Genomic DNA, 25688 nt, shown 5'->3' with positions numbered 1-25688 from the left:
TATCGTCCAAACCCTTGGACATACATTGACGAGATTCTGACATGAAGTTAACATATGCGTTCCCTCAAAGTGACATAAGATTTGTCTCTCAGATGCCTACAGATCGGGAGATATTTGCCTTTTAAAAATTGGCTTTCGAATAATCTCGAAAAATTTAAATGTCTCTATCGTCCAAACCCTTGGACACACATTGACGAGATTCTGACATGAAGTTGACATATACGTTCCCTCAAAGTGACATAAGTTTTGTCTCTCAGATGAAAACAGATCGGGAGATATTTGCCTTTAAAAATTGACTCTCAAATAATCTCGAAAAATTAAAATGTCTCTATCGTCCAAACCCTTGGACATACATTGACGAGATTCTGACATGAAGTTGACATATGCGTTCCCTCAAAGTGACATAAGTTTTGTTTCTCAGGTTCCTACAGATCGGGAGATATTTGATTTTTCAAAAATTGACTTTCGAATAATCTCTAAAAAAATTAAAATGTCTCTGTCGTCCAAACCCTTGGACATACATTGACGAAATTCTGACATGAAGTTGACATATACGTTCCCTCAGAGTGACATAAGTTTTGTCTCTCAGATGCCTACAGATCGGGAGATATTTGCCTTTTCAAAAATTGACTTTCGAATAATCTCGAAAAATTAAAATGTCTCTATCGTCCAAACCCTTGGACATACATTGACGAGATTCTGACATGAGGTTGACATATACGTTCCCTCAAAGTGACATACGTTTTGTCTCTCAGATGCCTACAGATCGGGAGATATTTGCCTTTTAAAAATTGACTTTCGAATAATTTCGAAAAATTAAAATGTCTCTATCGTCCAAACCCTTGGACACACATTGACGAGATTCTGACATGAAGTTGACATATACGTTCCCTCAAAGTGACATAAGTTTTGTCTCTCATATTCCTACAGATCGGGAGATATTTGCCTTTTCAAAAATTGACTTTCGAATAATCTCGAAAAATTAAAATGTCTCTATCCTCCAAACCCTTGAACATACATTGACGTGACTCTGACAGGAAGTTGGCAATTACGTTCCCTCAAAGTGACATAAGTTTAGTCTCTCAGATGCCTACAGATCGGTAGATATTTGCCTTTTAATAATTGACTTTCGAATAATCTCTAAAAATTTAAATGTCTCTATCCTCCTAACCCTTGGACATACATTGACGTTACTCTGACACGAATTTGACATATGCCTTCCCTCAAAGTGACATGAGTTTTGTCTCTCAGATTCCTACAGATCGGGAGATATTTGCTTTTTCAAAAATTGACTTTCGAATAATCTCGAAAAATTAAAATGTCTCTATCGTCCAAACCCTTGGACATACATTGACATGACTCTGACAGCAAGTTGACATATACGTTCCCTCAAAGTGACATAAGTTTTGTCTCTCAGATTCCTACAGATCGGGAGATATTTGCCGTTTAAAAATTGACTTTCGAATAATCTCGAAAAATTTAAATGTCTCTATCGTCCAAACCCTTTCACATACATTGACGAGATTCTGACATGAAGTTGACATATACGTTCCCTCAAAGTGACATAAGTTTTGTCTCTCAGATTCCTACAGATCGGGAGATATTTGCCTTTAAAAAATTGATTTTCGAATAATCTCGAAAAATTAAGATGTCTCTATCCTCCAAACCCTTGCACATACATTGACGTGACTCTGACATCAAGGTAACATATACGTTCCCTCAATGTGACATAAGGTTTGTCTCTCAGATTCCTACAGATCGGGAGATATTTGCTTTTTCAAAAATTGACTTTCGAATAATCTCGAAAAATTAAAATGTCTCTATCCTCCAAACCCTTGGACATACATTGACGTAACTCTGACAGGAAGTTACCATATACGTTCCCTCAAAGTGACATAAGTTTTGTCTCTCAGATGCCAACAGATCGGGAGATATTTGCCTTTAAAAATTGACTTTCGAATAATCTCGAAAAATTAAAATGTCTCTATCGTCCAAACCCTTGGACATACATTGACGATATTCTGACATGAAGTTGACATATACGTTCCCTCAAAGTGACATAAGTTTTGTCGCTCAGATGCCTACAGATCGGGAGATATTTGCCTTTAAATATTGACTTTCGAATAATCTCGAAAAATTTAAATGTCTCTATCGTCCAAACCCTTTGACATAAATTGACGAGATTCTGACATGAAGTTGACATATACTTTCATTCATAGTGACATAAGTTTTGTCTCTTAGATTCCTATTGATCGGGAGATATTTGCCTTTACATAAATTGACTTTCGAATAATCTCTAAAAATTTAAATGTCTCTATCCTCCAAACCCTTGGACATACATTGACGTGACTCTGACAGCAAGTTGACATATACGTTCCCTCAATGTAACATAAGTTTTGTCTCTCAGATTCCTACAGATTGGGAGATATTTGCCTTTTAATAATTGACTTTCGAATAAACTCTAATAATTTAAATGCCTCTATCGTCCAAACCCTTGGGCATACATTGACATGACTCTGACATGAAGTTGACATATACGTTCCCTCAAAGTGACATACGTTTTGTCTCTCAGATGCTAACAGATCGGGAGATATTTGCCTTTAAAAATTGACTTTCGAATAATCTCGAAAAATTAAAATGTCTCTATCGTCCAAAACCTTGGACATACATTGACGATATTCTGACATGAAGTTGACATATACGTTCCCTCAAAGTGACATAAGTTTTGTCTCTCAGATGCCTACAGATCGGGAGATATTTGCCTTTAAAAATTGACTTTCGAATAATCTCGAAAAATTAAAATGTTTCTTTCGTCCAAACCCTTAAACATACTTTGACATGACTCTGAGAGCAAGTTGACATATACGTTCCCTCAAAGTGACATACGGTTTGTCTCTCAGATTCCTACAGATCGGGAGATATTTGCCTTTTAATAATTGACTTTCGAATAATCTCGAATAATTAAAATGTCTCTATCCTCCAAACCCTTTGACATACATTAACGAGACTCTGACATGAAGTAGACCTATGCGTTCCCTCAAAGTGACATATGATTTGTCTCTCAGATGCCCACAGATCGGGAGATATTTGCCTTTTAATAATTGACTTTCGTATAATCTCTAAAAATTTAAATGTCTCTATCCTCCAAACCCTTGGACATACATTGACGTGACTCTGACATAAGTTGACATATGCCTTCCCTCAAACTGACATGAGTTTTGTCTCTCAGATTCCTATAGATCGGGAGATATTTGCTTTTTCAAAAATTGACTTTCGAATAATCTCGAAAAATTAAAATGTCTCTATCGTCCAAACCCTTGGACATACATTGACGTGACTCTGACAGCAAGTTGACATATACGTTCCCTCAAAGTGACATAAGTTTTGTCTCTCAGATTCCTACACATCGGGAGATATTTGCCTATAAAAATTGACTTTCGAATAATCTCGAAGAATTTAAATGTCTCTATCGTCCAAACCCTTTGACATACATTGACGAGATTCTGACATGAAGTTGACACATACTTTCTCTCATAGTGACATAAGTTTTGTCTCTTAGATTCCTATTGATCGGGAGATATTTGCCTTTAAAAATTGACTTTCGAATAATCTCGAGAAATTCAAATGTCTCTATCGTACAAACCCTTGGACATACATTGATGGGATTCTGACATGAAGTTGACATATACGTTCCCTCAAAGTGACATAAGTATTGTCTCTCAGATTCCTACAGATCGGGAGTTATTTGCCTTTTAAGAATTGACTTTCGAATAATCTCGAAAAATTAAAATGTCTCTATCGTCCAAACCCTTGGGCATACATTGACATGACTCTGAGATCAAGTTGACATATACGTTCCCTCAAAGTGACATACGTTTTGCTTCTCAGATGCCAACAGATCGGGAGATATTTGCCTTTAAAAATTGACTTTCGAATAATTTCGAAAAATTAAAATGTCTCTATCGTCCAAACCCTTGGACATACATTGATGAGATTCTGACATGACGTTGACATATACGTTCCCTCAAAGTGACATAAGTTTTGTCTCTCAGATTCCTACAGATCGGGAGATATTTGCCTTTTAAGAATTGACTTTCGAATAATCTCGAAAAATTAAAATGTCGCTATCCTCAAAACCCTTGGACATACATTGACGTGACTCTGACAGGAAGTTGACATATACGTTCCCTCATAGTGACATAAGGTTTGTCTCTCAGATTCCTACAGATCAGGAGATATTTGAATTTTATTAATTGACTTTCGAATAATATCGAATAATTAAAATGTCTCTATCCTCCAAACCCTTGGACATACATTAACGAGACTCTGACATGAAGTTGACATATACGTTCCCTCATAGTGACATAAGGTTTGCCTCTCAGATGCCAACAGATCGGTAGATATTTGCCTTTTAATAATTGACTTTCGAATAATCTCGAAAAATTTAAAAGTCTCTATCGTCCAAACTCTTGGACATACATTGACGAGATTCTGACATGAAGTTGACATATACGTTCCCTCAAAGTGACATAAGTTTTGTCTCTCAGATGCCAATAGATCGGGAGATATTTGCCGTTTAAAAATTGACTTTCGAATAATCTCGAAAAATTTAAATGCCTCTATCGTCCAAACCCTTGGACATACATTTACATGACTCTGAGAGCAAGTTGACATATACGTTCCCTCAAAGTGACATACGGTTTGTCTCTCAGATTCCTACAGATCGGGAGATATTTGCCTTTTAATAATTGACTTTCGAATAATCTCGAATAATTAAAATGTCTCTATCCTCCAAACCCTTTGACATACATTAATGAGACTCTGACATGAAGTAGACATATGCGTTCCCTCAAAGTGACATATGATTTGTCTCTCAGATGCCTACAGATCGGGAGATATTTGCCTTTTAAAAATTGACTTTCGAATAATCTCGAAATATTAAAATGTCTCTATCGTCCAAACCCTTGGACATATATTGACGAGATTCTGACATGAAGTTGACATATACGTTCCCTCAACGTGACATAAGTTTTGTCTCTCAGATGCCTACAGATCGGTAGATATTTGCTTTTTAAAAAATTGACTTTCGAATAATCTCGAAAAATTTAAATGTCTCTATCGTCCAAACCCTTGGACATACATTGACGTGACTCTGACAGCAAGTTGACATATACGTTCCCTCAAAGTGACATAAGTTTTGTCTCTCAGATTCCTACAGATCGGGAGATATTTGCCTTTAAAATTGACTTTCGAATAATCTCGAAAAATTTAAATGTCTCTATCGTCCAAACCCTTTGACATACATTGACGAGATTCTGACATGAAGTTGACATATACTTTCTCTCATAGTGACATAAGGTTTGTCTCTTAGATTCCTATTGATTTGGAGATATTTGCCTTTTCAAAAATTGACTTTCGAATAATCAATAAAAATTTAAATGTCTCTATCGTCCAAACCCTTTTGCATACATTGACATGACTCTGACAGCAAGTTGACATATACATTCCCTCAAAGTGACATACGTTTTGTCTCACAGATGCCAACATATCGGGAGATATTTGCCTTTAAAAATTGACTTTCGAATAATCTCGAAAAATTAAAATGTCTCTATCGTCCAAACCCTTGGACATACATTGACAAGATTCAGACATGAAGTTGACATATACGTTCCCTCAAAGTGACATAAGTTTTGTCTCTCAGATGCCCACAGATCGGGAGATATTTGCCTTTTAAAAATTGACTTTCGAATAATCTCGAAATATTAAAATGTCTCTATCATCCAAACCCTTGGACATACATTGACGAGAATCTGACATGAGGTTGACATATACGATCCCTCAAAGTGACATAAGTTTTGTCTCTCAGATGCCTACAGATCGGGAGATATTTGCCTTTTAAAAATTGACTTTCGAATAATCTCTAAAAATTTAAATGTCTCTATCCTCCAAACCCTTGGACATACATTGACGTGACTCTGACAGCAAGTTGACATATGCCTTCCCTCAAAGTGACATGAGTTTTGTCTCTCAGATTCCTATAGATCGGGAGATATTTGCTTTTTCAAAAATTGACTTTCGAATAATCTCGAAAAATTAAAATGTCTCTATCGTCCAAACCCTTGGACATACATTGACGTGACTCTGACAGCAAGTTGACATATACGTTCCCTCAAAGTGACATAAGTTTTGTCTCTCAGATTCCTACAGATCGGGAGATATTTGCCTTTACAAAGATTGACTTTCGAATAATCAATAAAAATTTAAATGTCTCTATCGTCCAAACCCTTTTGCATACATTGACATGACTCTGACAGCAAGTTGACATAAACATTCCCTCAAAGTGACATACGTTTTGTATCTCAGATGCCAACAGATCGGGAGATATTTGCCTTTAAAAATTGACTTTCGAATAATCTCGAAAAATTAAAATGTCTCTATCGTCCAAACCCTTGGACATACATTGATGAGATTCTGACATGAAGTTGACATATACGTTCCCTCAAAGTGACATAAGTATTGTCTCTCAGATTCCTACAGATCGGGAGTTATTTGCCTTTTAAGAATTGACTTTCGAATAATTTCGAAAAATTAAAATGTCGCTATCCTCCAAACCCTTGGACATACATTGACGTGACTCTGACAGGACGTTGACATATACGTTCCCTCAAAGTGACATAAGGTTTGTCTCTCAGATTCCTACAGATCAGGAGATATTTGCCTTTTAATAATTGACTTTCGAATAATATCGAATAATTAAAATGTCTCTATCCTCCAAACCCTTGGACATACATTAACGAGACTCTGACATGAAGTTGACATATGCGTTCCCTCAAAGTGACATAAGATTTGTCTCTCAGATGCCTACAGATCGGGACATATTTGCCTTTTAATATTGACTTTCGAATAATCTCGAAAAATTTAAATGTCTCTATCGTCCAAACCCTTGGACATACATTGATGAGATTCTGACATGACGTTGACATATACGGTCCTCAAAGTGACATAAGTTTTGTCTCACAGATTAATACAGATCGGGAGATATTTGCCTTTTAATAATTGACTTTCGAATAATCTCGAAAAATTAAAATGTCTCTATCGTCCAAACCCTTGGACATATATTGACGAGAATCTGACATGAAGTTGACATATACGTTCCCTCAAAGTGACACAAGTTTTGTCTCTCAGATGCCAACAGATCGGGAGATATTAGCCTTTTAAAATTGACTTTCGAATAATCTCGAAAAATTAAAATGTCTCTATCGTCCAAACCCTTGGACATACATTGATGAGATTTTGACATCACGTTGACATATACGTTCCCTCAAAGTTACATAAGGTTTGTCTCTCAGATTCCTACAGATCGGGAGATATTTGCCTTTTAAAAATTGACTTTCGAATAATCTCGAAAAATTAAAATGTCTCTATCGTCCAAACCCTTGGACAAACATTGACGTGACTCTGACAGGAAGTTGACATATACGTTCCCGCAAAGTGACATAAGTTTTGTCTCTCAGATGCCTACAGATCGGTAGATATTTGCCTTTTAATAATTGACTTTCGTATAATCTCTAAAAATTTAAATGTCTCTATCCTCCAAACCCTTGGACATACATTGACGTGACTCTGACATGAAGTTGACATATGCCTTCCCTCAAAGTGACATGAGTTTTCTCCCTCAGATTCCTATAGATCGGGAGATATTTGCTTTTTCAAAAATTGACTTTCGAATAATCTCGAAAAATTAAAATGTCTCTATCGTCCAAACCCTTGGACATACATTGACGTGACTCTGACAGCAATTTGACATATACGTTCCCTCAATGTGACATAAGTTTCGTCCCTCAGATTCCTACAGATCGGGAGATATTTGCCTTTAAAAATTGACTTTCGAATAATCTCGAAAAATTTAAATGTCTCTATCGTCCAAACTCTTTGACATACATTGACGAGATTCTGACATGAAGTTGACATATACTATCCCTCATAGTGACATACGTTTTGTCACTCAGATGCAAACAGATCGGCAGATATTTGCCTTTAAAAATTGACTTTCGAATAATCTCTAAAAATTTAAATGTCTCTATCCTCCAAACCCTTTGACATACATTGACGAGATTCTGACATGAAGTTGACATATACTTTCTCTCATAGTGACATAAGTTTTGTCTCTTAGATTCCTATTGATCGGGAGATATTTGCCTCTTAAAAATTGACTTTCGAATAATCTCTAAAAATTTAAATGTCTCTATCGTCCAAACCCTTGGGCATACATTGACATGACTCTGACAGCAAGTTGACATATACATTCCCTCAAAGTGACATACGTTTTGTCTCTCAGATGCCAACAGATCGGGAGATATTTGCCTTTAAAAATTGACTTTCGAATAATCTCGAAAAATTAAAATGTCTCTATCGTCCAAACCCTTGGACATACATTGATGAGATTCTGACATGAAGTTGACATATACGTTCCCTCAAAGTGACATAAGTTTTGTCTCTCCGATGCCAACAGATCGGGAGATATTTGCCATCAAATATTGACTTTCGAATAATCTCTAAAAATTAAAATGTCTCTATCGTCCAAACCCTTGGACATACATTGATGAGATTCTGACATGACGTTGACATATACGTTCCCTCAAAGTGACATAAGTTTTGTCTCTCAGATTCCTACAGATCGGGAGATATTTGCCTTTTAAGAATTGACTTTCGAATAATCTCGAAAAATTAAAATGTCGCTATCCTCAAAACCCTTGGACATACATTGACATGACTCTGACAGGAAATTGACATATACGTTCCCTCAAAGTGACACAAGGTTTGTCTCTCAGATTCCTACAGATCAGGAGATATTTGCCTTTTAATAATTGACTTTCGAATAATATCGAATAATTAAAATGTCTCTATCCTCCAAACCCTTGGACATACATTAACGAGACTCTGACATGAAGTTGACATATGCGTTCCCTCAAAGTGACATAAGATTTGTCTCTCAGATGCCTACAGATCGGGACATATTTGCCTTTTAATATTGACTTTCGAATAATCTCGAAAAATTTAAATGTCTCTATCGTCCAAACCCTTGGACATACATTGACGAGATTCTGACATGAAGTTGACATATACGTTCCCTCAAAGTGACATAAGTTTTGTCTCTCAGATGCCTATAGATCGGTAGATATTTGCCGTTTAAAAATTGACTTTCGAATAATCTCGAAAAATTTAAAAGTCTCTATCGTCCAAACTCTTGGACATACATTGACGAGATTCTGACATGAAGTTGACATATACATTCCCTCAAAGTGACATAAGTTTTGTCTCTCAGATTCCTACAGATTGGGAGATATTTGACTTTTAAAAATTGACTTTCGAATGAACTCTAATAATTTAAATGCCTCTATCGTCCAAACCCTTGGACATACATTGACATGACTCTGAGAGCAAGTTGACATATACGTTCCCTCAAAGTGACATACGGTTTGTCTCTCAGATTCCTACAGATCGGGAGATATTTGCCTTTTAATAATTGACTTTCGAATAATCTCGAATAATTAAAATGTCTCTATCCTCCAAACCCTTTGACATACATTAACGAGACTCTGACATGAAGTAGACATATGCGTTCCCTCAAAGTGACATATGATTTGTCTCTCAGATGCCCACAGATCGGGAGATATTTGCCTTTTAAAAATTGACTTTCGAATAATCTCGAAAAATTTAAATGTCTCTATCGTCCAAACCCTTGGACATACATTGACGAGATTCTGACATGAAGTTGACATATACGTTCCCTCAAAGTGACATACGTTTTGTTTCTCAGATGCCAACAGTTCGGGAGATATTTGCCTTTTAATAATTGACTTTCGAATAATCTCGAAATATTAAAATGTCTCTATCGTCCAAACCCTTGGACATACATTGACGAGATTCTGACATGAAGTTGACATATACGTTCCCTCAACGTGACATAAGTTTTGTCTCTCAGATGCCTACAGATCGGTAGATATTTGCCTTTTAATAATTGACTTTCGTATAATCTCTAAAAATTTAAATGTCTCTATCCTCCAAACCCTTGGACATACATTGACGTGACTCTGACATGAAGTTAACATATGCCTTCCCTCAAAGTGACATGAGTTTTGTCTCTCAGATTCCTATAGATCGGGAGATATTTGCTTTTTCAAAAATTGACTTTCGAATAATCTCGAAAAATTAAAATGTCTCTATCGTCCAAACCCTTGGACATACATTGACGTATTCACGGAATAAAGTTTGAGGTCTTCATAATTTTACAGTGTTTGGAGTGGTATTTCAGTCAGCATTTGGTTCGGCAGTGCCGTGTAGTGTTCGCGGACGGACATGTACCTCAGGTGTATTGTCGGTAGATGACAGCACAGTTCGTCAGGATGCGCACATATTGGTTATTGAATATCCCACATGCACCGCCGGTGGCGGGATGTGTTCTCGCTGTTTTTCAGACGTTGCCGTCCCTGCGTGCGAGAAAATGGCGCAGCTCCTCTGCTGTTGTGGTTTACTTCGGACGGCGTGATGGTAGGATGCATGGCCAGTCGAGTGCAGCTTTACTCTCTTATATATCCAATGCTTGCAAGTTTATTTGAACTGATGTTTGTCATCTTTCTCCTGTGTGAAGTACGTAAGGTGGGAAATATTTTGGTTGCACGAAAGGCCGGATTAGTTGCCAGTAGGTTATTAATGTGGTGTAGAGTGCCTTCGTAGTAAGAATTAATACTGGTCTCTCAATGCGGATGTTTATTTCTGTACATGGTTTTGTTTCAGGTGGGCGTGAATGCAAGCATATGGGATACTTCAGCCGTTATGCAGTTTCGAATCCATCATTACTACGGAGGTAGCAAGACTTTGCTCCGGTAGCTGACGTGACCACTGTGCATGATGTACACAATTCATCAGTCGATGCGGTTGGGATGACCCACAGACTCGTGGTGGCAGCCTCTGTTTTTGTGACTTGCATGTGGAAATTCAGTAGCTGTTGATTTAAATTTGTGCAAGAGCTTATCGCAGTGAAGAAGCTAGAAGTAAGCAGCTAGGGTTACAGGTTGTAATGTTGGTTATGTGGCCACCACACCACAGTTGCCCACTTTTGATTCCTAGTGACCAAGTATGGGGTGTTCGTAGCATGCCTCACAATGCCACAAGGAAGACCTCAGGCCCTCGTGCGATTATATACCTTGCTTTCCGAGGAGGTGTACTGTTATAGATTTAGTGGGAGTGCCTAGTCTGTCTCAAAGAGGAGTTTGAGATCAGGGGATGTGCTGAGTAGTGCTGTAGTGTGTGTTTACTGGCATCAACGAAGACATGGAGGACCAATTTGTCTGAATATCAGTGTTTCAGAAGATCAGTTGTGTGCGTGATGGGGAAGCAGCTTTTTTGGAGTTGGAGATGTGAAGAACGAGACAGAACGAAGCACCTGGAGTGTTTGTTACTTGGATAAGGAATTGCATTATTCAGGTATGTTAGAGAGTAGAGTTTGTTTGCATTCCATAGATCCTTCTTAGGAGTAATCCAAAGGATGCAGTACAAGTCATTTCATACAATAAACATAAACTTCAGGACTTCATTCAATATACGTAAACCTCGGTACTTTTGACACAATTACAAGAACGTGTTTCACATATGAATGTACATAACCTTCAGATTTTGCAATTCAAGTATGAAAGCTAATTTCAGTGCAGGCTTGAATACATTTATATCACAATATAGAGTTTTAATTGTTGGTTGGTGATTATTAAATAACTTGACACGTGTAAAGTACACTCCTCTTTGACATTTAGCAGGGTTTACATCTTGTAATTAAATTATGTACATCTGTATTTCTTTTAAAATTATCCAACTTTTCCACCACAAATGATAGCAAGCAGAGTATAAATTCGCTTGCAAGTGGAAGTATATTAAATTTACGAAATAATTCTCTACAAGGTAAGCTGCTTTTGACAACTGCCATCGTTGTGATTATTTTCTTTTGCATGTAAAAAGCCTTATTACTGTCTGTTGAATTCCCCCAAAATATTAATCCATAAGACACCACAGAGTGGAAATAAGCAAAGTAAACTAGCTTTATAGCATCTATTGTCATGGGTGGTATGACTGTTCTGATGGCAAGGCACGCAGAGCTTAATTAGGGAATAATATACTCAGTGTGCTTCTTCCAATCTGAGGTGTTGTCAACTTGTTAGCCAAGGAAATTGTTTGTTTCAACTTCCGCGATTAATTTCTCATCACCGTAACCTCTCCTTTTGCCTCTGTACGTAGGTACATGCACATTCACAACATTCCCTAGGGTGGAATGCTCTCCTCGGGAGCTTACAGAGTTGTTCACGCCGACATTGTTGGTGCCCCGGCATATTCCTGCAGGCAGTCCACATCCCTTCTGTACTCACGTTTTCGGGCGTATGCATTGTGCAGTGTTGATGGTTGTCGTTCCGTGCGCCGTGATGTCCGCTCGCTTGCTCTGTGTTGGGGTACTGAAGTATGTATTTTCATTAATGTTCTAGGACACCGGCCATGCCGTCATCATGAAGTTACCTGCTTCAGTTCCCTCTGGGTGTTCTGTTTGACAAGGCTGGGGTGAAGAACCAGAACGATATTGGCCGCAGTTAGATGACCTGTTACTGGCGAGTAAAACCTCTGTGTTGTGCCCCTGACACGAGATAGGGCGTTGGACCAACATTTCTCAAAGAGAGAGCATATTAATTGGCTCACAAAGTGCAGCGTATGTATAGAGCTACAATAACTGGATGTGAGTGAGTGAGTGTGTGTGTCTGTCTGTTCATAAGAGGCACCAGTACAAGAAGTAGGACACTGTCTTCTGACTTCATATCACAAAGAATATTAACTGGATGAATATTCGGAATATGTACCAAGTTGGAAGAGGAATACTTTTTCTGCCAAGCAACGGTAATGCTCTGACAGAGGCTGACTGCATGTTGGATGTTTGTTCTTACGTGTCTAATCCCCTGTATGTCTATGAACGGCATTCCCCCCCGCCCCCATTTCAGATTAAATATTTGAATAAGCAGGAGGCACCCATTAGATAAAATAAGTTGGCATGAGATTGTTCCATTTCAGACGACTTTGCCTCCAATGTCTGTGAAAGTGGCCCCTTGAGATTCTAGATTTCTTGTGTATCTTACACCTTTCCTGGTATATTGCAGGAGTGGTGCACCAACACTAGACAGACTGACATCCGAGAGAAGACCGCTTGTGTCCCCGATGGTTGGCCGTCCTGTTGCTGAGTGCGTACATGGAGAAGAGGACTGAATGCAGCGTGTAAATTTTGTGTGCCTCTGGAGAGGTGGTGGAGTTTTCTGTTATTTAACCCATTGACAGGGGCTTGCTCTGTTGTGGTAATTGTGTTGCAAGTGTGATAGCAACTTAGATATGAATCATGTGAACGTGTAAGGTGTGGATGTCTAGTTATGTGTGTGGGGTGTTCTACGGAGTGTAGTAAAATAGTAGAAATGTCGGCCGCAATCACATTGCGTTGATAAGAGTCTGCTTCATAGTGTGGTGGCCAACACATCTCGGAATGAGAGAGAGTTTGTCCTGTGTGACAGGCTGTAAGTTGCAGGTGCTCTTGGCTTTGGCCGCAGCTTGTCACCAAAGATGTGATTCCTCTTCCTGGAAAGAATGTGTTATTTCGTTTTATCTGCTTCATCCCAGTTCACATTCTCAGTTCAAGCTAATGCCACAGGAAGATCTTCAAAACGTCAGTCATTGTGAATCTGTTCGGAAGCAGATGGGGGGGGCTCTGCAGTTTCACTCGTTTAGGAAGTGCGGTGATGAAGATCTCTGGCATAGCTATACCGGACAGTCTTGATAATAGTGGGTGTCCGTTCTCTGACCCAGGAGGGCTTTAAAAGTGTGCTGACCACCACGCATTACTTAGTTTGTATTTTCTTCATGTAAATCTGTAAAGAGATGTCAAAGCGGGAGGTAACGGGAATACTTAGTGATCATCACCGAGAGGGAGTTTCCAAACAGTCGTTAACGGGAGATGCGCAATAGCAGTTGTCCTATGATCGAAAAGTGTGACTTGCCAGTGATGAGATTGCTTTTTGAAAGTCAGGTAAGTGCAATGAGTTTTATGGATTGTGTGTGTTTTTCTGCAAGTGGTTTTCAGCGAATATTGCCGGCATTAATTTTGTTGGTAGTGTATTAAGTGTTGATTGCTGCATGTGCCAAAATGAAGTCTGACGAAGGGAAGTTGGTGTTGTTGAAGTACGGTCACCAGTGGGCTGGGTCGTTGGGTGTGTTATAGATGCTCGTGAAGTACAAAATGGTGGCAGAGGGGCTGTGTAGTGGCGACATATGCAATAATCGTTTATAGTGCTTCGTTCATTGAGCTGTAGTTTACGAAATCCCACCTGTTTTCATAAATGATGGAAGATATTTAGGTTATGGAAATGTTTATTAGTTGGTGTCTTATAGGTGATGTTGGTCGTACTTTTCAAATGACTCAGCTCGCGAGACGTTTTCGCCCTTCTGCAAAATTACTTGTGAGAAATTATCGCGCAGGGAGAATGTCGGTGCTGAATTTGCGTGATGTCTTGAGTGCCAACATGAAATGTGACGAGGATAAGTTCGTGTTGGAAAGGACGTGGACGATTTCACTGGGTGATTTATAGGTAGACGTGCAGGTATTCAAGAGTTGTGTCTGGTATCAATCTGAGCAGTAACATAACGGCGACCGACAGGTTATGTGACAAATGTGCCCTAGGATGTAGGCGATGTAGATGCAAATTGTGGGCTACTTGTTTCATAGTACTAAGTTGATTGAGCTGTAGTTTATTGGGTGTGGTTGGATCCATAAATTACTTTATGATTTTTGAGGTTATGGAAGTGATTGGTAGTTGGTTTCTTATAGGCGAAGTTGGTAGCTCGTTTCGCCTTAATTTTTTTCTTTACTTCCTGTCCTTTTAAAGGAGAAGATGTGTCACTAATGGTATTCACGGAATAAAGTTTGAGGTCTTCATAATTTTACAGTGTTTGGAGTGGTATTTCAGTCAGCATTTGGTTCGGCAGTGCCGTGTAGTGTTCGCGGACGGACATGTACCTCAGGTGTATTGTCGGTAGATGACAGCACAGTTCGTCAGGATGCGCACATATTGGTTATTGAATATCCCACATGCACCGCCGGTGGCGGGATGTGTTCTCGCTGTTTTTCAGACGTTGCCGTCCCTGCGTGCGAGAAAATGGCGCAGCTCCTCTGCTGTTGTGGTTTACTTCGGACGGCGTGATGGTAGGATGCATGGCCAGTCGAGTGCAGCTTTACTCTCTTATATATCCAATGCTTGCAAGTTTATTTGAACTGATGTTTGTCATCTTTCTCCTGTGTGAAGTACGTAAGGTGGGAAATATTTTGGTTGCACGAAAGGCCGGATTAGTTGCCAGTAGGTTATTAATGTGGTGTAGAGTGCCTTCGTAGTAAGAATTAATACTGGTCTCTCAATGCGGATGTTTATTTCTGTACATGGTTTTGTTTCAGGTGGGCGTGAATGCAAGCATATGGGATACTTCAGCCGTTATGCAGTTTCGAATCCATCATTACTACGGAGGTAGCAAGACTTTGCTCCGGTAGCTGACGTGACCACTGTGCATGATGTACACAATTCATCAGTCGATGCGGTTGGGATGACCCACAGACTCGTGGTGGCAGCCTCTGTTTTTGTGACTTGCATGTGGAAATTCAGTAGCTGTTGATTTAAATTTGTGCAAGAGCTTATCGCAGTGAAGAAGCTAGAAGTAAGCAGCTAGGGTTACAGGTTGTAATGTTGGTTATGTGGCCACCACACCACAGTTGCCCACTTTTGATTCCTAGTGACCAAGTATGGGGTGTTCGTAGCATGCCTCACAATGCCACAAGGAAGACCTCAGGCCCTCGTGCGATTATATACCTTGCTTTCCGAGGAGGTGTACTGTTATAGATTTAGTGGGAGTGCCTAGTCTGTCTCAAAGAGGAGTTTGAGATCAGGGGATGTGCTGAGTAGTGCTGTAGTGTGTGTTTACTGGCATCAACGAAGACATGGAGGACCAATTTGTCTGAATATCAGTGTTTCAGAAGATCAGTTGTGTGCGTGATGGGGAAGCAGCTTTTTTGGAGTTGGAGATGTGAAGAACGAGACAGAACGAAGCACCTGGAGTGTTTGTTACTTGGATAAGGAATTGCATTATTCAGGTATGTTAGAGAGTAGAGTTTGTTTGCATTCCATAGATCCTTCTTAGGAGTAATCCAAAGGATGCAGTACAAGTCATTTCATACAATAAACATAAACTTCAGGACTTCATTCAATATACGTAAACCTCGGTACTTTTGACACAATTACAAGAACGTGTTTCACATATGAATGTACATAACCTTCAGATTTTGCAATTCAAGTATGAAAGCTAATTTCAGTGCAGGCTTGAATACATTTATATCACAATATAGAGTTTTAATTGTTGGTTGGTGATTATTAAATAACTTGACACGTGTAAAGTACACTCCTCTTTGACATTTAGCAGGGTTTACATCTTGTAATTAAATTATGTACATCTGTATTTCTTTTAAAATTATCCAACTTTTCCACCACAAATGATAGCAAGCAGAGTATAAATTCGCTTGCAAGTGGAAGTATATTAAATTTACGAAATAATTCTCTACAAGGTAAGCTGCTTTTGACAACTGCCATCGTTGTGATTATTTTCTTTTGCATGTAAAAAGCCTTATTACTGTCTGTTGAATTCCCCCAAAATATTAATCCATAAGACACCACAGAGTGGAAATAAGCAAAGTAAACTAGCTTTATAGCATCTATTGTCATGGGTGGTATGACTGTTCTGATGGCAAGGCACGCAGAGCTTAATTAGGGAATAATATACTCAGTGTGCTTCTTCCAATCTGAGGTGTTGTCAACTTGTTAGCCAAGGAAATTGTTTGTTTCAACTTCCGCGATTAATTTCTCATCACCGTAACCTCTCCTTTTGCCTCTGTACGTAGGTACATGCACATTCACAACATTCCCTAGGGTGGAATGCTCTCCTCGGGAGCTTACAGAGTTGTTCACGCCGACATTGTTGGTGCCCCGGCATATTCCTGCAGGCAGTCCACATCCCTTCTGTACTCACGTTTTCGGGCGTATGCATTGTGCAGTGTTGATGGTTGTCGTTCCGTGCGCCGTGATGTCCGCTCGCTTGCTCTGTGTTGGGGTACTGAAGTATGTATTTTCATTAATGTTCTAGGACACCGGCCATGCCGTCATCATGAAGTTACCTGCTTCAGTTCCCTCTGGGTGTTCTGTTTGACAAGGCTGGGGTGAAGAACCAGAACGATATTGGCCGCAGTTAGATGACCTGTTACTGGCGAGTAAAACCTCTGTGTTGTGCCCCTGACACGAGATAGGGCGTTGGACCAACATTTCTCAAAGAGAGAGCATATTAATTGGCTCACAAAGTGCAGCGTATGTATAGAGCTACAATAACTGGATGTGAGTGAGTGAGTGTGTGTGTCTGTCTGTTCATAAGAGGCACCAGTACAAGAAGTAGGACACTGTCTTCTGACTTCATATCACAAAGAATATTAACTGGATGAATATTCGGAATATGTACCAAGTTGGAAGAGGAATACTTTTTCTGCCAAGCAACGGTAATGCTCTGACAGAGGCTGACTGCATGTTGGATGTTTGTTCTTACGTGTCTAATCCCCTGTATGTCTATGAACGGCATTCCCCCCCGCCCCCATTTCAGATTAAATATTTGAATAAGCAGGAGGCACCCATTAGATAAAATAAGTTGGCATGAGATTGTTCCATTTCAGACGACTTTGCCTCCAATGTCTGTGAAAGTGGCCCCTTGAGATTCTAGATTTCTTGTGTATCTTACACCTTTCCTGGTATATTGCAGGAGTGGTGCACCAACACTAGACAGACTGACATCCGAGAGAAGACCGCTTGTGTCCCCGATGGTTGGCCGTCCTGTTGCTGAGTGCGTACATGGAGAAGAGGACTGAATGCAGCGTGTAAATTTTGTGTGCCTCTGGAGAGGTGGTGGAGTTTTCTGTTATTTAACCCATTGACAGGGGCTTGCTCTGTTGTGGTAATTGTGTTGCAAGTGTGATAGCAACTTAGATATGAATCATGTGAACGTGTAAGGTGTGGATGTCTAGTTATGTGTGTGGGGTGTTCTACGGAGTGTAGTAAAATAGTAGAAATGTCGGCCGCAATCACATTGCGTTGATAAGAGTCTGCTTCATAGTGTGGTGGCCAACACATCTCGGAATGAGAGAGAGTTTGTCCTGTGTGACAGGCTGTAAGTTGCAGGTGCTCTTGGCTTTGGCCGCAGCTTGTCACCAAAGATGTGATTCCTCTTCCTGGAAAGAATGTGTTATTTCGTTTTATCTGCTTCATCCCAGTTCACATTCTCAGTTCAAGCTAATGCCACAGGAAGATCTTCAAAACGTCAGTCATTGTGAATCTGTTCGGAAGCAGATGGGGGGGGCTCTGCAGTTTCACTCGTTTAGGAAGTGCGGTGATGAAGATCTCTGGCATAGCTATACCGGACAGTCTTGATAATAGTGGGTGTCCGTTCTCTGACCCAGGAGGGCTTTAAAAGTGTGCTGACCACCACGCATTACTTAGTTTGTATTTTCTTCATGTAAATCTGTAAAGAGATGTCAAAGCGGGAGGTAACGGGAATACTTAGTGATCATCACCGAGAGGGAGTTTCCAAACAGTCGTTAACGGGAGATGCGCAATAGCAGTTGTCCTATGATCGAAAAGTGTGACTTGCCAGTGATGAGATTGCTTTTTGAAAGTCAGGTAAGTGCAATGAGTTTTATGGATTGTGTGTGTTTTTCTGCAAGTGGTTTTCAGCGAATATTGCCGGCATTAATTTTGTTGGTAGTGTATTAAGTGTTGATTGCTGCATGTGCCAAAATGAAGTCTGACGAAGGGAAGTTGGTGTTGTTGAAGTACGGTCACCAGTGGGCTGGGTCGTTGGGTGTGTTATAGATGCTCGTGAAGTACAACCTGGTGGCAGGGGGGCTGTGTAGTGGCGACATATGCAATAATCGTTTATAGTGCTTCGTTCATTGAGCTGTAGTTTACGAAATCCCACCTGTTTTCATAAATGATGGAAGATATTTAGGTTATGGAAATGTTTATTAGTTGGTGTCTTATAGGTGATGTTGGTCGTACTTTTCAAATGACTCAGCTCGCGAGACGTTTTCGCCCTTCTGCAAAATTACTTGTGAGAAATTATCGCGCAGGGAGAATGTCGGTGCTGAATTTGCGTGATGTCTTGAGTGCCAACATGAAATGTGACGAGGATAAGTTCGTGTTGGAAAGGACGTGGACGATTTCACTGGGTGATTTATAGGTAGACGTGCAGGTATTCAAGAGTTGTGTCTGGTATCAATCTGAGCAGTAACATAACGGCGACCGACAGGTTATGTGACAAATGTGCCCTAGGATGTAGGCGATGTAGATGCAAATTGTGGGCTACTTGTTTCATAGTGCTAAGTTGATTGAGCTGTAGTTTATTGGGTGTGGTTGGATCCATAAATTACTTTATGATTTTTGAGGTTATGGAAGTGATTGGTAGTTGGTTTTGTTATAGGCGAAGTTGGTAGCTCGTTTCGCCTTAATTTTTTTCTTTACTTCCTGTCCTTTTAAAGGAGAAGATGTGTCACTAATGGTATTCACGGAATAAAGTTTGAGGTCTTCATAATTTTACAGTGTTTGGAGTGGTATTTCAGTCAGCATTTGGTTCGGCAGTGCCGTGTAGTGTTCGCGGACGGGCATGTACCTCAGGTGTATTGTCGGTAGATGACAGCACAGTTCGTCAGGATGCGCACATATTGGTTATTGAATATCCCACATGCACCGCCGGTGGCGGGATGTGTTCTCGCTGTTTTTCAGACGTTGCCGTCCCTGCGTGCGAGAAAATGGCGCAGCTCCTCTGCTGTTGTGGTTTACTTCGGACGGCGTGATGGTAGGATGCATGGCCAGTCGAGTGCAGCTTTACTCTCTTATATATCCAATGCTTGCAAGTTTATTTGAACTGATGTTTGTCATCTTTCTCCTGTGTGAAGTACGTAAGGTGGGAAATATTTTGGTTGCACGAAAGGCCGGATTAGTTGCCAGTAGGTTATTAATGTGGTGTAGAGTGCCTTCGTAGTAAGAATTAATACTGGTCTCTCAATGCGGATGTTTATTTCTGTACATGGTTTTGTTTCAGGTGGGCGTGAATGCAAGCATATGGGATACTTCAGCCGTTATGCAGTTTCGAATCCATCATTACTACGGAGGTAGCAAGACTTTGCTCCGGTAGCTGACGTGACCACTGTGCATGATGTACACAATTCATCAGTCGATGCGGTTGGGATGACCCACAGACTCGTGGTGGCAGCCTCTGTTTTTGTGACTTGCATGTGGAAATTCAGTAGCTGTTGATTTAAATTTGTGCAAGAGCTTATCGCAGTGAAGAAGCTAGAAGTAAGCAGCTAGGGTTACAGGTTGTAATGTTGGTTATGTGGCCACCACACCACAGTTGCCCACTTTTGATTCCTAGTGACCAAGTATGGGGTGTTCGTAGCATGCCTCACAATGCCACAAGGAAGACCTCAGGCCCTCGTGCGATTATATACCTTGCTTTCCGAGGAGGTGTACTGTTATAGATTTAGTGGGAGTGCCTAGTCTGTCTCAAAGAGGAGTTTGAGATCAGGGGATGTGCTGAGTAGTGCTGTAGTGTGTGTTTACTGGCATCAACGAAGACATGGAGGACCAATTTGTCTGAATATCAGTGTTTCAGAAGATCAGTTGTGTGCGTGATGGGGAAGCAGCTTTTTTGGAGTTGGAGATGTGAAGAACGAGACAGAACGAAGCACCTGGAGTGTTTGTTACTTGGATAAGGAATTGCATTATTCAGGTATGTTAGAGAGTAGAGTTTGTTTGCATTCCATAGATCCTTCTTAGGAGTAATCCAAAGGATGCAGTACAAGTCATTTCATACAATAAACATAAACTTCAGGACTTCATTCAATATACGTAAACCTCGGTACTTTTGACACAATTACAAGAACGTGTTTCACATATGAATGTACATAACCTTCAGATTTTGCAATTCAAGTATGAAAGCTAATTTCAGTGCAGGCTTGAATACATTTATATCACAATATAGAGTTTTAATTGTTGGTTGGTGATTATTAAATAACTTGACACGTGTAAAGTACACTCCTCTTTGACATTTAGCAGGGTTTACATCTTGTAATTAAATTATGTACATCTGTATTTCTTTTAAAATTATCCAACTTTTCCACCACAAATGATAGCAAGCAGAGTATAAATTCGCTTGCAAGTGGAAGTATATTAAATTTACGAAATAATTCTCTACAAGGTAAGCTGCTTTTGACAACTGCCATCGTTGTGATTATTTTCTTTTGCATGTAAAAAGCCTTATTACTGTCTGTTGAATTCCCCCAAAATATTAATCCATAAGACACCACAGAGTGGAAATAAGCAAAGTAAACTAGCTTTATAGCATCTATTGTCATGGGTGGTATGACTGTTCTGATGGCAAGGCACGCAGAGCTTAATTAGGGAATAATATACTCAGTGTGCTTCTTCCAATCTGAGGTGTTGTCAACTTGTTAGCCAAGGAAATTGTTTGTTTCAACTTCCGCGATTAATTTCTCATCACCGTAACCTCTCCTTTTGCCTCTGTACGTAGGTACATGCACATTCACAACATTCCCTAGGGTGGAATGCTCTCCTCGGGAGCTTACAGAGTTGTTCACGCCGACATTGTTGGTGCCCCGGCATATTCCTGCAGGCAGTCCACATCCCTTCTGTACTCACGTTTTCGGGCGTATGCATTGTGCAGTGTTGATGGTTGTCGTTCCGTGCGCCGTGATGTCCGCTCGCTTGCTCTGTGTTGGGGTACTGAAGTATGTATTTTCATTAATGTTCTAGGACACCGGCCATGCCGTCATCATGAAGTTACCTGCTTCAGTTCCCTCTGGGTGTTCTGTTTGACAAGGCTGGGGTGAAGAACCAGAACGATATTGGCCGCAGTTAGATGACCTGTTACTGGCGAGTAAAACCTCTGTGTTGTGCCCCTGACACGAGATAGGGCGTTGGACCAACATTTCTCAAAGAGAGAGCATATTAATTGGCTCACAAAGTGCAGCGTATGTATAGAGCTACAATAACTGGATGTGAGTGAGTGAGTGTGTGTGTCTGTCTGTTCATAAGAGGCACCAGTACAAGAAGTAGGACACTGTCTTCTGACTTCATATCACAAAGAATATTAACTGGATGAATATTCGGAATATGTACCAAGTTGGAAGAGGAATACTTTTTCTGCCAAGCAACGGTAATGCTCTGACAGAGGCTGACTGCATGTTGGATGTTTGTTCTTACGTGTCTAATCCCCTGTATGTCTATGAACGGCATTCCCCCCCGCCCCCATTTCAGATTAAATATTTGAATAAGCAGGAGGCACCCATTAGATAAAATAAGTTGGCATGAGATTGTTCCATTTCAGACGACTTTGCCTCCAATGTCTGTGAAAGTGGCCCCTTGAGATTCTAGATTTCTTGTGTATCTTACACCTTTCCTGGTATATTGCAGGAGTGGTGCACCAACACTAGACAGACTGACATCCGAGAGAAGACCGCTTGTGTCCCCGATGGTTGGCCGTCCTGTTGCTGAGTGCGTACATGGAGAAGAGGACTGAATGCAGCGTGTAAATTTTGTGTGCCTCTGGAGAGGTGGTGGAGTTTTCTGTTATTTAACCCATTGACAGGGGCTTGCTCTGTTGTGGTAATTGTGTTGCAAGTGTGATAGCAACTTAGATATGAATCATGTGAACGTGTAAGGTGTGGATGTCTAGTTATGTGTGTGGGGTGTTCTACGGAGTGTAGTAAAATAGTAGAAATGTCGGCCGCAATCACATTGCGTTGATAAGAGTCTGCTTCATAGTGTGGTGGCCAACACATCTCGGAATGAGAGAGAGTTTGTCCTGTGTGACAGGCTGTAAGTTGCAGGTGCTCTTGGCTTTGGCCGCAGCTTGTCACCAAAGATGTGATTCCTCTTCCTGGAAAGAATGTGTTATTTCGTTTTATCTGCTTCATCCCAGTTCACATTCTCAGTTCAAGCTAATGCCACAGGAAGATCTTCAAAACGTCAGTCATTGTGAATCTGTTCGGAAGCAGATGGGGGGGGCTCTGCAGTTTCACTCGTTTAGGAAGTGCGGTGATGAAGATCTCTGGCATAGCTATACCGGACAGTCTTGATAATAGTGGGTGTCCGTTCTCTGACCCAGGAGGGCTTTAAAAGTGTGCTGACCACCACGCATTACTTAGTTTGTATTTTCTTCATGTAAATCTGTAAAGAGATGTCAAAGCGGGAGGTAACGGGAATACTTAGTGATCATCACCGAGAGGGAGTTTCCAAACAGTCGTTAACGGGAGATGCGCAATAGCAGTTGTCCTATGATCGAAAAGTGTGACTTGCCAGTGATGAGATTGCTTTTTGAAAGTCAGGTAAGTGCAATGAGTTTTATGGATTGTGTGTGTTTTTCTGCAAGTGGTTTTCAGCGAATATTGCCGGCATTAATTTTGTTGGTAGTGTATTAAGTGTTGATTGCTGCATGTGCCAAAATGAAGTCTGACGAAGGGAAGTTGGTGTTGTTGAAGTACGGTCACCAGTGGGCTGGGTCGTTGGGTGTGTTATAGATGCTCGTGAAGTACAACCTGGTGGCAGGGGGGCTGTGTAGTGGCGACATATGCAATAATCGTTTATAGTGCTTCGTTCATTGAGCTGTAGTTTACGAAATCCCACCTGTTTTCATAAATGATGGAAGATATTTAGGTTATGGAAATGTTTATTAGTTGGTGTCTTATAGGTGATGTTGGTCGTACTTTTCAAATGACTCAGCTCGCGAGACGTTTTCGCCCTTCTGCAAAATTACTTGTGAGAAATTATCGCGCAGGGAGAATGTCGGTGCTGAATTTGCGTGATGTCTTGAGTGCCAACATGAAATGTGACGAGGATAAGTTCGTGTTGGAAAGGACGTGGACGATTTCACTGGGTGATTTATAGGTAGACGTGCAGGTATTCAAGAGTTGTGTCTGGTATCAATCTGAGCAGTAACATAACGGCGACCGACAGGTTATGTGACAAATGTGCCCTAGGATGTAGGCGATGTAGATGCAAATTGTGGGCTACTTGTTTCATAGTGCTAAGTTGATTGAGCTGTAGTTTATTGGGTGTGGTTGGATCCATAAATTACTTTATGATTTTTGAGGTTATGGAAGTGATTGGTAGTTGGTTTTGTTATAGGCGAAGTTGGTAGCTCGTTTCGCCTTAATTTTTTTCTTTACTTCCTGTCCTTTTAAAGGAGAAGATGTGTCACTAATGGTATTCACGGAATAAAGTTTGAGGTCTTCATAATTTTACAGTGTTTGGAGTGGTATTTCAGTCAGCATTTGGTTCGGCAGTGCCGTGTAGTGTTCGCGGACGGGCATGTACCTCAGGTGTATTGTCGGTAGATGACAGCACAGTTCGTCAGGATGCGCACATATTGGTTATTGAATATCCCACATGCACCGCCGGTGGCGGGATGTGTTCTCGCTGTTTTTCAGACGTTGCCGTCCCTGCGTGCGAGAAAATGGCGCAGCTCCTCTGCTGTTGTGGTTTACTTCGGACGGCGTGATGGTAGGATGCATGGCCAGTCGAGTGCAGCTTTACTCTCTTATATATCCAATGCTTGCAAGTTTATTTGAACTGATGTTTGTCATCTTTCTCCTGTGTGAAGTACGTAAGGTGGGAAATATTTTGGTTGCACGAAAGGCCGGATTAGTTGCCAGTAGGTTATTAATGTGGTGTAGAGTGCCTTCGTAGTAAGAATTAATACTGGTCTCTCAATGCGGATGTTTATTTCTGTACATGGTTTTGTTTCAGGTGGGCGTGAATGCAAGCATATGGGATACTTCAGCCGTTATGCAGTTTCGAATCCATCATTACTACGGAGGTAGCAAGACTTTGCTCCGGTAGCTGACGTGACCACTGTGCATGATGTACACAATTCATCAGTCGATGCGGTTGGGATGACCCACAGACTCGTGGTGGCAGCCTCTGTTTTTGTGACTTGCATGTGGAAATTCAGTAGCTGTTGATTTAAATTTGTGCAAGAGCTTATCGCAGTGAAGAAGCTAGAAGTAAGCAGCTAGGGTTACAGGTTGTAATGTTGGTTATGTGGCCACCACACCACAGTTGCCCACTTTTGATTCCTAGTGACCAAGTATGGGGTGTTCGTAGCATGCCTCACAATGCCACAAGGAAGACCTCAGGCCCTCGTGCGATTATATACCTTGCTTTCCGAGGAGGTGTACTGTTATAGATTTAGTGGGAGTGCCTAGTCTGTCTCAAAGAGGAGTTTGAGATCAGGGGATGTGCTGAGTAGTGCTGTAGTGTGTGTTTACTGGCATCAACGAAGACATGGAGGACCAATTTGTCTGAATATCAGTGTTTCAGAAGATCAGTTGTGTGCGTGATGGGGAAGCAGCTTTTTTGGAGTTGGAGATGTGAAGAACGAGACAGAACGAAGCACCTGGAGTGTTTGTTACTTGGATAAGGAATTGCATTATTCAGGTATGTTAGAGAGTAGAGTTT

At 40.6% G+C, this 25688-nt stretch overlaps 1 protein-coding gene across 18 annotated transcripts in view; it reads left to right on the top strand.

Moving 5' to 3' along the window:
- The first annotated feature begins 10370 nt into the window (after positions 1–10370).
- The window catches only part of LOC147872927 (uncharacterized), a 42320-nt gene continuing 27002 nt past the window's right edge, over positions 10371–25688 (top strand). For 6 of the 18 annotated variants that reach the window (XR_015536446.1, XR_015536447.1, XR_015536455.1 and 3 more), the window contains exons 1-11: positions 10393–10659; positions 10798–11487; positions 12531–12933; positions 13191–15385; positions 15524–16213; positions 17257–17659; positions 17917–20112; positions 20251–20940; positions 21984–22386; positions 22644–24839; positions 24978–25667. Coding sequence is in view for 4 of the 18 variants with exons in the window: in XM_087353609.1 (XP_087209735.1) it covers positions 10438–10650; positions 10798–10890 (306 nt within the window). In the remaining 14 variants the exon portion in view is untranslated. Of the gene's footprint in view, positions 10660–10683; positions 10703–10797; positions 11488–12530; positions 12934–13190; positions 15429–15523; positions 16214–17256; positions 17660–17916; positions 20156–20250; positions 20941–21983; positions 22387–22643; positions 24883–24977; positions 25668–25688 lie in introns of those variants that run through there. The other 12 variants (XM_087353613.1, XM_087353614.1, XM_087353606.1 and 9 more) reach the window with 10 other exon arrangements.

The sequence above is a fragment of the Zootermopsis nevadensis genome, unplaced genomic scaffold (genome assembly GCF_977971745.1).
Source record: "Zootermopsis nevadensis isolate Lab colony 2312 unplaced genomic scaffold, Znev_1.0 Znev_ptg000022l, whole genome shotgun sequence".
NCBI lineage: Eukaryota > Metazoa > Arthropoda > Insecta > Blattodea > Termopsidae > Zootermopsis > Zootermopsis nevadensis.
This window is presented reverse-complemented; position numbering and strand designations above follow the sequence as displayed.